Source organism: Python bivittatus, unplaced genomic scaffold (assembly GCF_059951505.1).
Source record: "Python bivittatus isolate LINGU-HERP-01145 unplaced genomic scaffold, Pbiv_v1 ctg000320_np1212, whole genome shotgun sequence".
Taxonomy (NCBI): Eukaryota; Metazoa; Chordata; class Lepidosauria; order Squamata; family Pythonidae; genus Python; species Python bivittatus.
Genome location: NW_028277052.1, coordinates 14760302 through 14771721, shown reverse-complemented (window position 1 = coordinate 14771721; position 11420 = coordinate 14760302). Strand labels below are relative to the sequence as shown.

General features: G+C 45.8%; 1 protein-coding gene and 1 long non-coding RNA gene across 5 annotated transcripts; one reads left to right on the top strand and one right to left on the bottom strand.

Annotated features, from left to right (window-relative positions):
* Positions 1 to 1215: 1215 nt before the first annotated feature.
* Positions 1216 to 2310, bottom strand: LOC148216206 (uncharacterized). The gene is made up of 3 exons (XR_015795858.1): positions 2207 to 2310; positions 1415 to 1610; positions 1216 to 1330 (listed from the first exon to the last, which is right to left on the bottom strand). It is a non-coding gene; the product is annotated as an uncharacterized LOC148216206 (long non-coding RNA).
* PLPP5 (phospholipid phosphatase 5) lies at positions 2282 to 10009 on the top strand. Of its 4 annotated transcripts, none has more exons than XM_007432844.4 (7): positions 2282 to 2456; positions 3624 to 3732; positions 4598 to 4688; positions 5189 to 5252; positions 6120 to 6244; positions 8569 to 8739; positions 9461 to 10009. In XM_007432844.4, exons 1-7 carry the CDS (start codon positions 2380 to 2382, stop codon positions 9628 to 9630), a joined length of 807 nt encoding a protein of 268 aa, XP_007432906.3. In that variant the 5' UTR covers positions 2282 to 2379; the 3' UTR covers positions 9631 to 10009. The 4 variants fall into 4 exon arrangements, with proteins under 4 accessions (XP_007432906.3, XP_007432907.1, XP_007432905.1 ...); XM_007432845.4 differs by having other exon boundaries at positions 2299 to 2427; XM_007432843.3 differs by lacking the exon at positions 2282 to 2456 and adding an exon at positions 2486 to 2591.
* Positions 10010 to 11420: the final 1411 nt, after the last annotated feature.

The following is an 11420-nucleotide window of genomic DNA, read 5'->3' as shown; positions in this document are numbered from 1 at the left end:
AAGGAAGGAAGGAAGGAAGGAAGGAAGGAAGGAATGGTGTTACTACATTGTGAGAATCCAAACACAGACAACTGAGCTTGAGTCTCTGAGAGCATTTTAATATGCAGGATGATTTCTTAGGCATCTGATGTGAGAAAATCGATTTTGTTCCCTGTTGGAATGTTCAATCTGTGTCTCTGTCTTTGCCCAACTTGTATATATGCAAATTAAAGCAAATATTACAGACGCTACTCAGTCTCCAGAGCCCTTCTTCTAAGAAAAAGGAAAGCAAATCTGGATAGGAATTCATACTCTGGAATTTTTAATCCTCTGGAGAATCAGGTTGAGTATCAAGTCAAGTCTCCAAGCTGTGCTTAGCTCCTGGACATCATAGACAAGTCCATGATGTATTCTTGGCTTGCTGCTAACTTATTCTACAGTGTGTGTGTGTGTGTGTGTGTGTGTGTGCACATTTTACTTTCCAGTCTAGCCTACAGGTTCTGGGATTCCTTAGTGATCTCCCATCTGAATATTCACCACATCGGAATCTTAGCTTTATGAGATCAGCCAAGTCTGTCTAGGTGCAGCCATCCAATGGGTCTAACTGATCAACTAGAATCATATCTTTGATCTCAGATTTGGTAAATATTTTGCAAGGAAGAATAGGAGACAGCTTGACACTTGCAGTTGTGAGAGAAAGCAATGCTGAATAATATGGGGCTGTGAGGGTTTATTTAGGATGCATAAGAGATCTCCTAGGTCCAAAACAAAAGCAATACACATACACAATTCCTTTTTTCCAAACACATCAATACTTTTTAGATAAATGATTCCATTAGCAAGGATGCTTGGCAGTCAACACTTAATTAGAAATTAGAATAGTGTCTCGCTGAGATCAGTCCAAACTGTGTGTCCCATATAAAATGGGGGGGGGGTCACCTCCATTTCCAAAGAGTGGTTAGAATACATCAGGATTCCAGGCCCTCACAATAAAGATTTTAAAAAGAAAGCAAGCCACATTAAATGTATTAGACCAATTCAGGTTGTAAGGAAACTGCAACTCTCTGAACACTGCTTTTAGAAAGGATTACACTGGTAAAAGGTGTTTACTTTTTTGAAGGCTCAACACAAAAACGAAAAGGAATTGGGATAAAGAGGGGGAAATACTCAAGCACTAATTAAAGGTTTCATGAAGAAGTCCATGTTGTATCAAAGTTGTTTCCATTAGCTTCTTCTCATATACATCATGTGTGTGTGTGTATATATGTATATTTCACCTTACCAGAACCAACCCAACCTGATCCTGCTCAGCTCCTGAGCTCAGGCACGAATGACCAGATGCTACCACCTGCTGAAATCAGGCACAAATCATTAATTTAATATTTGGTTACCTCCTAAGAAGAAAAGCATCATCTCAGCAATAGCTGCAACAAACCTAAATGCCAGAGTGGCTTTCCAGATGTTGCTGAATTAGCGCTCCCCTCCTCTCTCACCATTGGGTCCACCAGCTGAAGCTTCAGGAAGCTGTAAGGCAGATTTTCAGTTCCTTTATGCAATGTCAGTAGGGCCATCTAGTGGTCAACGGATTGTTGCCATCCACATCTGGTAGCCTTATTCTGGTTAACCACGGACTGTGAATGAGAGGAGAGGCTAATGTATCCTGTATACATATATGGAGTCCTTGGTGCCCTCTGAGCTTGGTGGTTTGCTTGCAGACATTTCATTACAGCAAATCCTGCACTGATGACGTTACCTAGTTGGGTCATGAAACGTCTGCAAGCAAACCACCAAGCTCAGAGAGCACCAAGGACTCCACACTTCAGCCTTGAGCTATGGACAGTCTCTTTTGTTGGAATAGATGATATATAGATAAACTCGCTCACATAAAGCCCCAGATAACTGTTGGAAGGATCACAGTCCCCATCACTCTCTGCAATGATACCACAATGACTGTATTCACACAACAAGTTGAGCAAAGGCCGGGCCGCAGATGGCTTTGGCCAACAGGCTTGACTGAGGTTCACCTTGGTTGGGTTGGTGGCGGTGGGGTGTGCAGAGCTGGAGGGCTCAGCCCCCTGTCCCACACTCAGCTCGCTTGATCGCTTAGGGTTCAAGGCGTCTTGTCCTCGACCCCCCCCCCCGAAAATGGGCTAACGCAAGGAGCAAGCGAAGACCCCTTTCTGCCCTCCTCCGCTCTTCCTCCCCCACTAGAGCCAGGATGACTCACTTCGCTTTCGCTCCGCTGCCGCCTCTGGAAAACGGGGGGGGCGGGGGTGGAGAGAAAGGGCGAGCGAGGCTCCGCCCCCTTTCCGCCCCGAACCGACCGGAGCGGGAGGGAGCCGAGTCCCGGGAGGCGGGCGAGCGCGCGCCGCGTGGCTGCAGCCGCAGCAGGAGTGAAGAATGTGGCCGGTCCCGCGGGCGGGGCTGGCCCTGCTGCTGGAAGTGGGGGTGCGCGCGCTGCTGCTGGGTCTCTTCTTGTGAGTGCCGGGGGGGGGAGGGCCTCCGCCTCGGAGGGGGTCGCGGTGCAGGATCGGAAGAGGGAAGGGGCGTTTCTCTCGCTCCTCCTGGGGACGGCTCCCATTCCCACGCCTTACCGGAATGCCAGTGGGCAGGTTTGCTCTCTCCCTCCCTCCCCTCTGCCACCCGCCCCACCCCACCCCCGAGTTCTCCCGGGCTGCAGAGACGTTACGTGGCTTTCCGGAAAGCTGGGGCGGCCTTCTCAGCGTTGCCGTGGCTCGGGTTGGGCTGAGCTGCATTGCCCGGCCTCTGTGGGCTGCAGGCCCTCAGGAAGGGACGCACCTGCAGCCCCGGGCGGCATCTTGGGCCGTGCGTCGGACTGGCACCCCGCGAGGGGTGCGTGGACAGGGATGGAGGGTGGCCGGCGCTTTTAGAACCTGCGAGCGTGGGCGGGTGGGAGGATCGGCTGGGGCGGCTTCGGGCCACATGCCCACCAGATGTTAGGGCCCTCCAGGTCCCGAATTCCCAGCCAGCAGCTTGGGAAGGCTCAGTATATGTTGCTGGACGAGGCCCTTAGACCTAGGTGGCTGTGGTGCATTGCAATTCACCTCAGGGAAGAGGAGCGATGGGTGGATAGGCCAGCGACCTTCAGGGAGCGCCTGGGTTGCAAATGACTGGAAGAAAAATTCCAGTCCCCATCAAAGGCAGGCAGGCACCTCCGTTCCGTTTTCTATATATAGGCATATCCCAAAGTTGTCAGATGGATTAAGGAACTGCAGGACAGAGGGAGAAAAAGGCTGGGTTTGTCCCATCTGGTCGTAAGAACCGCCATCCTCCTCCCTTTTTCTTTGCATGTTGTGTCTTTTGGATTATAAACTTGATTATTATGAACCTTTATTTTTCCCCTGGGGGGGATGAGGTTAAAGATATTTCAATAGGGATGATGGGCTGTGCTGTATTGCTTGGGCTGTTACAGTGCTGGTTTAGATACTTTATGACAGCGCAAAGCTAGCCAATAGATGTTTACAAACACTCGGGTAAGGTGTGTTATAGTGTATCAAATGTACCTAGGATGTGTGTTTGTGTGATTCCATGCAACTGAAACGCAACGTGATCCTGTAAGTTGCTGTGGAAAACAGCCCGTAATCCTTGCAGATCCAAACATCTTCTGATCCTACTTTCTTTAGGTTCACTGAACTTCTGACTCCTTTCCAACGAGTCATACAGCCTGAAGAAATGTGGCTCTATAAAAACCCCTACATAGAGTCTGACCACGTGCCCACCAAACCCATGTTTGTAAGTGGTTTGTTCATTCTCACTGCAACTTTTTATTTTATTTATTTATTTACACACACACACACACACAAATAATTGTTACCACCCATCTTGTTGAAATGACTCTGGGCAGTTTACAGCAGAGATAAAATCAATTAAAATACAATATAAAAACAATCTTAATAATAAAAAAATTGCAAGAAAGATGGAGAGTTGGCGAATAACTCAGGGAGTGTCATCAGGGCACTAACCAGCCCCAAGGACGATTAGAGCCCATATCACCCCATGCACGCTGGCAGAGCCAGGTGTTTAGTGCTTTCTGGAAAGCCGGGAGGGTGCGGGCCTGCCACATCTCAGGGGAGAATATTCCAAAGGGCGGGGGCAACAGCAGAGAAGGCTCTCCTCCTGGGCCCTGCCAGCTGACATTCTCTCGCTGACGGGGTCGCAATATGCACTCTCTGCCTGACCGGGTGGGACAGGTTGATGTGATGGAGGTGAGATGGTCCATCAGGTAACCTGGACCCATGCCATGTAGGGTTGTGCTGGCTGGGTAGTTCTGGGAGTTAAAGTCCACACATCCTAAAGTCGCCAAGGTTGAGAAACACTGGTCTAAATGAAGGCTTATGCATGCTGCTTGACTTTTTTTTTTTTTCTTGGCAGAAATACCCATTTTTCTGAAACCTATTTTAGCATAATCTTCAACAGGCAATCAAAGAGCCAAGCACAGCCCCTGCTCTGAAAAAGTTTGTACAGCTCTGTTTCAAAGCTTACCACTTGGAAAACAAAGGATAAACAACCCCCAGTGCCCCCCCCCCATTCTGCAGTTTTGATTTGCTTTTGTGAGGGTACCACTGATTTTAATCCCATCTTGGTCCTCTTGTTCCAGTTCATTTCCTTCCTGTCCCCTTTGGTCTTGATTTTCCTGGCCAAATTCTTCATGAAGGCTGGTAAAGAAGACACCCGGGAGGCGTGCTTAGGTGAGCACAGGGGGATGGTGTTTCCAGAAAGTAGGTGGTGCATTAAATTGCTGAATAGGGCAGCAGGTTCATCATGTCAAATTAGTCATATTTGTCTAGTAGCGAAGGGATGGGAAGCGTGTTGTTGCCTTAATGTTTGGAAGAAAGTCTACTGTGGGGAAGACACTGATACAAGCTTTGTGTTTTCCCTCTCAAAAAAGTCCTTGCCTTCAATTCCCAAACTGTTAGGAACAACAAACCAAGAATCCATCTGCATATTGCAGTAACAGACCCATGTTTCCATAGTTCGTTTACCATACCTGCTGGCAGGAGATGCCAAGCAGCTTGTTCATGGTAACCCCAAATTTGGACTTCCCACACAAACAAATGTGAGACCCATTTAGATGAATTGCTCTAAAGATATTGTACTTGTGTTTCAGTCCCAGCTGTAGCACAGTAGATCCTTCTCCATCATAGGGATCTAATCTGGAATTACCTTCTTTTGTTTTTCTTCGGTGCAGCTGTTAGCCTGGCCCTTGCCCTGAATGGCATCTTCACCAACGCTGTGAAGCTGGTCGTGGGCAGGTAAGATGTTTTGCTGGTCTTTCTAGAGAAAGAGCTACCATTCCTACTCTGGTTGCTGCTAGGCAGGGCTGGTCTTCTGAGAAAGTAGTGTGAGAGGAGCAGAGGCGAAGTGAAACAAACCAGACTGCAGTGGGGAAGAGGAACTATGCAATGTTGGGACACTTCCTGTAATATTAGATAAGTAACAAAAGAACTCTTCCCTTGCATTTGTTTTTAAAGCGGTCATCCAAAGGAGAATGTTGAAAGTATCATTTACCTTCCTTTGGCCTCTCCATCCCATCTTTGATCAGAAACAATATTATTCACTCCATTGCTCCTTAACTTTTTACTTTCTGCAATCCAGGCTAAGGTAATGGTGAGATAGCTGTAGCTATGGAGCTTTCATATCGGGCCCAACCCTTCTTCCCTCCCTCCCCTAAACCGTATTTCCACTCTCTTCCTCCACCTTTATAAAAAGGGCCACTGGTAGAGAAAAAGACTTCCCTTCTTCCACACAGAGGAAGGAATGTAATGGAGATGCCTTCTCCTTCAGGTGGCCACAAGCGGTGAGGTTTCTCTCCTTAAAGCTTTTTACCCTGATACCATCCAACCTATTCCAGGTGGAGAGGACAGGAGTATCTGGCCCATGAGGACTGCCCTGTTTTTGTGTTTGTGGTATGCGTGGCTATTAATGTCCTAGGTAAGATGTAGGACTTGGAAATCCAGATGCAAGGCCCTACTCAGCCATGGACCACAATGGAGTCTCCAGCTGTCATAGCAAAGTTGGAGATTCCATTTGGCTCTTTGCCTCAGCTCTTCTTGCCTACCTCCCTGGCGTCAAGAAACCTTAACCTATGCTTCTCTTCCTTCTTTCCTCCCTCCCTCTAGGCCTCGGCCTGATTTTTTCTACCGCTGCTTTCCAGATGGACGGGCAACCCATCAGTTCTTGTGCACAGGGGATGCACAAGTAGTGATTGAAGGGCGCAAGAGCTTCCCGAGTGGACATTCCTCCTGTGAGTGCAAATTTGATGGTAGTCATGGATAGTGAGTTCTCCATAGAGAGTTGGCAACAGAATTGTGGCTGGTTTGGGGACACTTAATAGCCCTTCCAAGAACCTTTGTTTAGAGGGAACATATTGTCCTGGCTCATATATTGTGCTAAGGCATGGTTTGCTTAACCATAGTTCATTGAATAAACCACAATTGGTTGGTTGTACACAACACATTTAGCCATAAAATCATGCTTTATAAGTCAGAATGGCTGGGTTTGCAAATATTTAACTTCAAACGAAACATATTGCTTAAGGATCTTTACCGTGATGTACAAACCAGGTCACAGTCTAATATGGCATAAGGCCACTTTTTAAAATGTTCCAGTTCAGTTTACAGAATTGACCTAAGAATCTAAGAAAACCCTAGGCAGGTATTTAAAGGAAAGGGAGGCTGTAGTAGTTATGAATGTGATTCTTTCCCCCGAGGCCTCATTCAGATGTTATTAGGTCCTGTGAGATAACCGCTCTTTGTAGATTGCCATAGAATCCAGAGTGATTCGTCTGTCCTCTCTCTGTGCAAACGTTCCATTATGTATATGTGCTCATTGGAGCATCTTACTGTCGGGATACACAGCCTCAGTGGGTTTTTTTTTTTTTAGAGAAGATGCCCATTTCTCACTTTATAGTGGTTTGGAAAAGGGAGAGCATTTGGATTTGAATTAGTCCTAACTTGTTCATTGCCTGTGCCAGAAAAAAAAATTAGTACATATATTAAGGACATGCTATTTTGCCCTTTCAGCTAGACCTGCAGTGTGCTATCACATCATGTCTTACTAGGCATCCTTTCTTTATTTAAATCAGCTGCTGACAGTGCAATCGAAGTGCTGTAGGCAAAGAAGGAGAGTTTTTCTGAATTTAGTTCAGCTTCTTTCCATGGAAAAGACCAGACAATTCTGGCCTGTTTTTTTTTTAATCATAGAGTGAAGTAACCTTTTTTGTTTGATTTTGGGCTCAGCTTTTTTTATGAGCATTTTTGCTTCACTGTATTTCACAATGTTTTTTTAACCGAGCCAAAGGTGCTTTACAAGTTAAAGGATATAAAACCTTTCCATTTTAGCTGGCTTGTCCGGGGGAGGGGGGGGCAACCAGTATGCTTGGTTGGAATTATGCGTGTTTTCTCCGCAATACGCTTTTTAAAAATGGGTTTATCTCAGGGATGAGCCACATCCCCTGCCTCCTCTGCTACTGCATTTCAGTTCCTGTCATCGTTGGCCAGCCTGGGCCATGTTGTGATGAGAGCTGCAGTCCAACACCGGTAGAGCCCCATATGGTTTCTCCCTGTTTTAACTGCATTCATGTTGAGAAACAACTGAGGTTGCAACCCTGTATTGCCTAATCTGGGAGTAAACTGTATTAAATTCAGTAGGTCTGTCTCCTCTCCTCTCCTCTCCTCTCCTCTCCTCTCCTCTCCTCTCCTCTCCTCTCCTCTCCTCTCCTCTCCTCTCCTCTCCTCTCCTCTCCTCTCCTCTCCTCTCCTCCTCTCCTCTCCTCTCTTCCACTCCTCTCCTCTCCTCTCCCCTCCCCTCCCCTCCTCTCCCCTCCCCTCCCCTCCCTCTCCTCTGTATTGCCTAATCTGGGAGTAAATTGTAATAAATTCAGCAGCTGTCTCTTGAAGAGACAGAGAAGTAGCTTCTCTTCTCTTCTCTTCTCTTCTCTTCTCTTCTCTTCTCTTCTCTTCTCTTCTCTTCTCTTCTCTTCTCTTCTCCTCTCTTCTCTCCCCTCCCCTCCCCTCCCTCCCCTCCCCTCCCCTCATCTCTGTAGGGTTGTATAAAAGGAATAGAATATTCTCTTCCAAGATTGACCGTGTAATTGGTCTGATATTAACATTGAGACAATCACTCATATTCTTCCGGTTTGCCCAATCTATCATTCCTGGAGAGTACAATTGATAAACCCTCTTAATTGCAAAATATTTCAGCTGGCACCAACAGAACAGTGCACTATATCTATTGTGGTCAGAAGCTATTGGACCTAATTGCAATTTACCCACTATAAAATTTATAATGTCATTTCCTTCAATTCCTGTACTCAACTCCCATCCTTTTCTTTTTAATTTATTTTAATGCTTTTTGTTTGTTTTGGGGAGCAGCACTGTATCACCTGGGAGTAACTGAAAGGATATGACTTTCTTTTCTGTATAGGATTGCTCTTACCAGTATTGTCCCCGTTCCACTTTTTTTGGAGAAAAGCAGAAGTTTCTTCCTTGGGCTCCCTCGCGTTTATAGCTCAGATAGTGGTGGCAGTTTGCCTTATTGGATCTCATAAGGGTGTCTTCTGTTTTCCAGTTGCCTTCGCTGGGCTTGCTTTTGGCTCCTTCTACATTGCAGGGAAGCTCCATTGCTTTGCACCTGGTGGTCGTGGCCAATCCTGGCGCCTCTGTGCCTTCCTGGGGCCCCTCCTCATTGCCATGCTTATTGCCTTGTCCCGCACATGTGATTACAAACATCATTGGCAAGGTGAGGGGAAAGGGGGTGTGTGATTTCTCCACTACATGCAAGTCTATTCCATTGCCCCCATTGGTCAAAAGCCCAGAGGAGCACTGCTTGTTTTTTGGCCGAGAGCCACGTTTGTGAGTGGCCCGATTGTGGGAACATTGCAAGAAATGAGTGGACCAAAAAAAAAAAAGAAAAAAAAGATTTGATTTAATGGAATAGGGCCACTCTCCAGTTGGGCATCTAATAACTTTCCCTTTCTGTCATATTATAAACCATTTTTGAAGCCCAGACTTTGGGGGAGGTGCAAATGGCTTTGGAGTCTTAGATTGTACACCTCTGCTATAAGGAAAGGAACAGATGGAGCTCAGTGCTCCCTTTTTGCCAAAACTCCTGCTGGACTCAGGCCACCCCCGCCCCCCGGCTGGGATGTTATGGCAAATTTCAGTGCATCCTCTGACCACACCTCAAATCTTAGTGGCAGCAAATTGCTATTACATGACACATGAAGGTGGGACTAGCATGTAAACCCTAAAAGAGAATAAACCAATTTCAAAACAAAATCACCCAGCCGCTTAAGATTAGGAAAACTTCCAGCCAGCTCTGCCTGCTTTGGTATTATTGCCTCTGCAAGAAATTAAGAAGAGAGAAATGAATTTGGTAGCCTGACTACCAAAGTATAATATGGGTTGATACCCAGATGTGTCAGATACTGATCCTTGTATTCTCTTCTGTTCCCTTTAAGATGTGCTGGTTGGCTCTGGAATGGGCTTCGCCTTTGCATACCTCTGCTATAGACAGCATTACCCTGCACTGACGGACCCCAAATGCCATCAACCACTGCAGCACGGATCCAGGCTACCTTCTCCAGAGAGGCAAAAGCTGGCACTTTCTGGCTTCAGCCTAGATGTATGAAGGACTCAGGGGTTTCCTTTCTGCGTATTTTCAGACTCGGGGGGCAGAGAGCTTAATCATCCATGTTATGCTGTGCTCAAAGGCTGGGGGGCAGGGGACAGGAGAGGCATCATTATTTAAAGTATACCAGCCTGATTGAAACTCAGGGCCTCTACCTCTTCTCCTTTATCACATATATGTGGCCAAGAGAGTGAGTGTATTCCAGGACAGCAGAATTGCACATTTTGGGCTGAGTTTTTGTGGCCAACCCATTTCTGGCAACATCAAACCATTCCTCATAAGATCACAATGGAGCAACGAAAGGTGTCTGGTCCATTCCCTCATCGTAATGCTAGGCATCGATCTTCAGTTTAAATGCCTATAAACTGATATAACATGATCTCATCTAGTGTGCCGTCTTGACTTATGTACTACAGAAGAGGTCAGACATTTTTTCACATGATACCCAGGGTCCATTCCTACCCATCCAAAGATAGATGGGTGAGATTTTAATATTCTTCTGCATGAAATTCTGCTTTTAAATAATTGCATGGGGTGGTGGTTAAGGATGCTCCTTTGGGATTTGGTGATCCTGTGCAACAAAGCACCAGCCTTTTTTGAAACAAACAGCAGTTAACTCAACCATTCACCAAGGAGATCAACATGCATTAAAACATGTATAAAGTAGACACCCTAGATCCAAAACCACGCGTTAGCTGTTTTTCTGTTACCTCTTAAGAATAATTACTAAAGAGTCTAATCTCTCCAAAACTTGCCACCGAGGTTTGAGGGATCAAAATTAAATCTAGGGGATGTATTATATTAATTGCATAATTATATTTGTTTTGCAGTGTGCTCTCCGTGCAGTTTACTCAGAGTTGTGCATACTTTTTCTAGCCTTATTACAGTATTTTTAGTTTTGCATCCTCTCCTCTCCCATTGCACTGCTCAGGGAAAAGCTTGATTCTCACCAGTGCAAGTTTGTATCGATTCTGGAAAAGTTATTTTGAATATCAAAAATACACCATTTGGCCAGCCCGGCTTTTTATCAAACACTATAGACTTCAGAATTACAATGCTGTGATGCACTTCATGGGGCTGATGTTACTATAGTTCAGTTACAGTTCTATCAACTTTCTAATACTCAGGGGTCCTCAAGGAGCATAACCAAAGTATAGTGTGTGTTGCAAATACGTATACCAAAGTTACTTGCTCCCTCCGCCTCTAAATAAATCACTAGCTGCAAATTAGTAGGAAATAGGAAGAGGAAAGAGAAAGAGCCAGTTTCCCTTAATGCTTCCCTATTGCTTTTCAAATATGTGAAATACTGTATTTAACTCTAAACTTTGATTGTCCTGCCCAAGGCCATAACACTTTGTTCTGTGTAGCATAATCCAAAAGCAAGATTTGCCTTGCTGCTCTTAAGTCATAGCAAGCAGCCCCCCTTTTTTCCCCAGAGAAAGTGAGCACAAATGGGTATAGCTTGAGGTGGTTTCAGACAATTTCCAGCTGTGGAATCTTACTACCCATCATCTCTAGATGTAGGTAGGGATGATTAAAATTTTGGGCTGACATAGCTGGGTGGTACAAGTTTAAATAAAACTAGATATGCCTGGGAAGATGGTATTGTTCCATTACGTTGGCTTTGGTCACTCTACATTGACTTTGACCATTTCTGTGAAATGTTAGATCTCTGTTATAGTGCTCTTGTGCTAAGAAGAGTTGGGTCGCCATGGAAATTGCTGGCTGGCCTTGAGTGGTAAAGATAAACAGAGGGAGCCTTCAGCTCCTAAGCAAGTAAGAGGAGGGGA

Coding starts and splice junctions, on each gene's coding strand:
- PLPP5 (XM_007432844.4), top strand. CDS start 2,380: ATGTGGCCGGTCCCGCGGGCGGGGCTGGCCCTGCTGCTGGAAGTGGGG. Junction 2,457..3,623: donor CTGCTGCTGGGTCTCTTCTT/GTGAGTGCCGGG, acceptor TACTTTCTTTAG/GTTCACTGAACTTCTGACTC. Junction 3,733..4,597: donor TGCCCACCAAACCCATGTTT/GTAAGTGGTTTG, acceptor CTCTTGTTCCAG/TTCATTTCCTTCCTGTCCCC.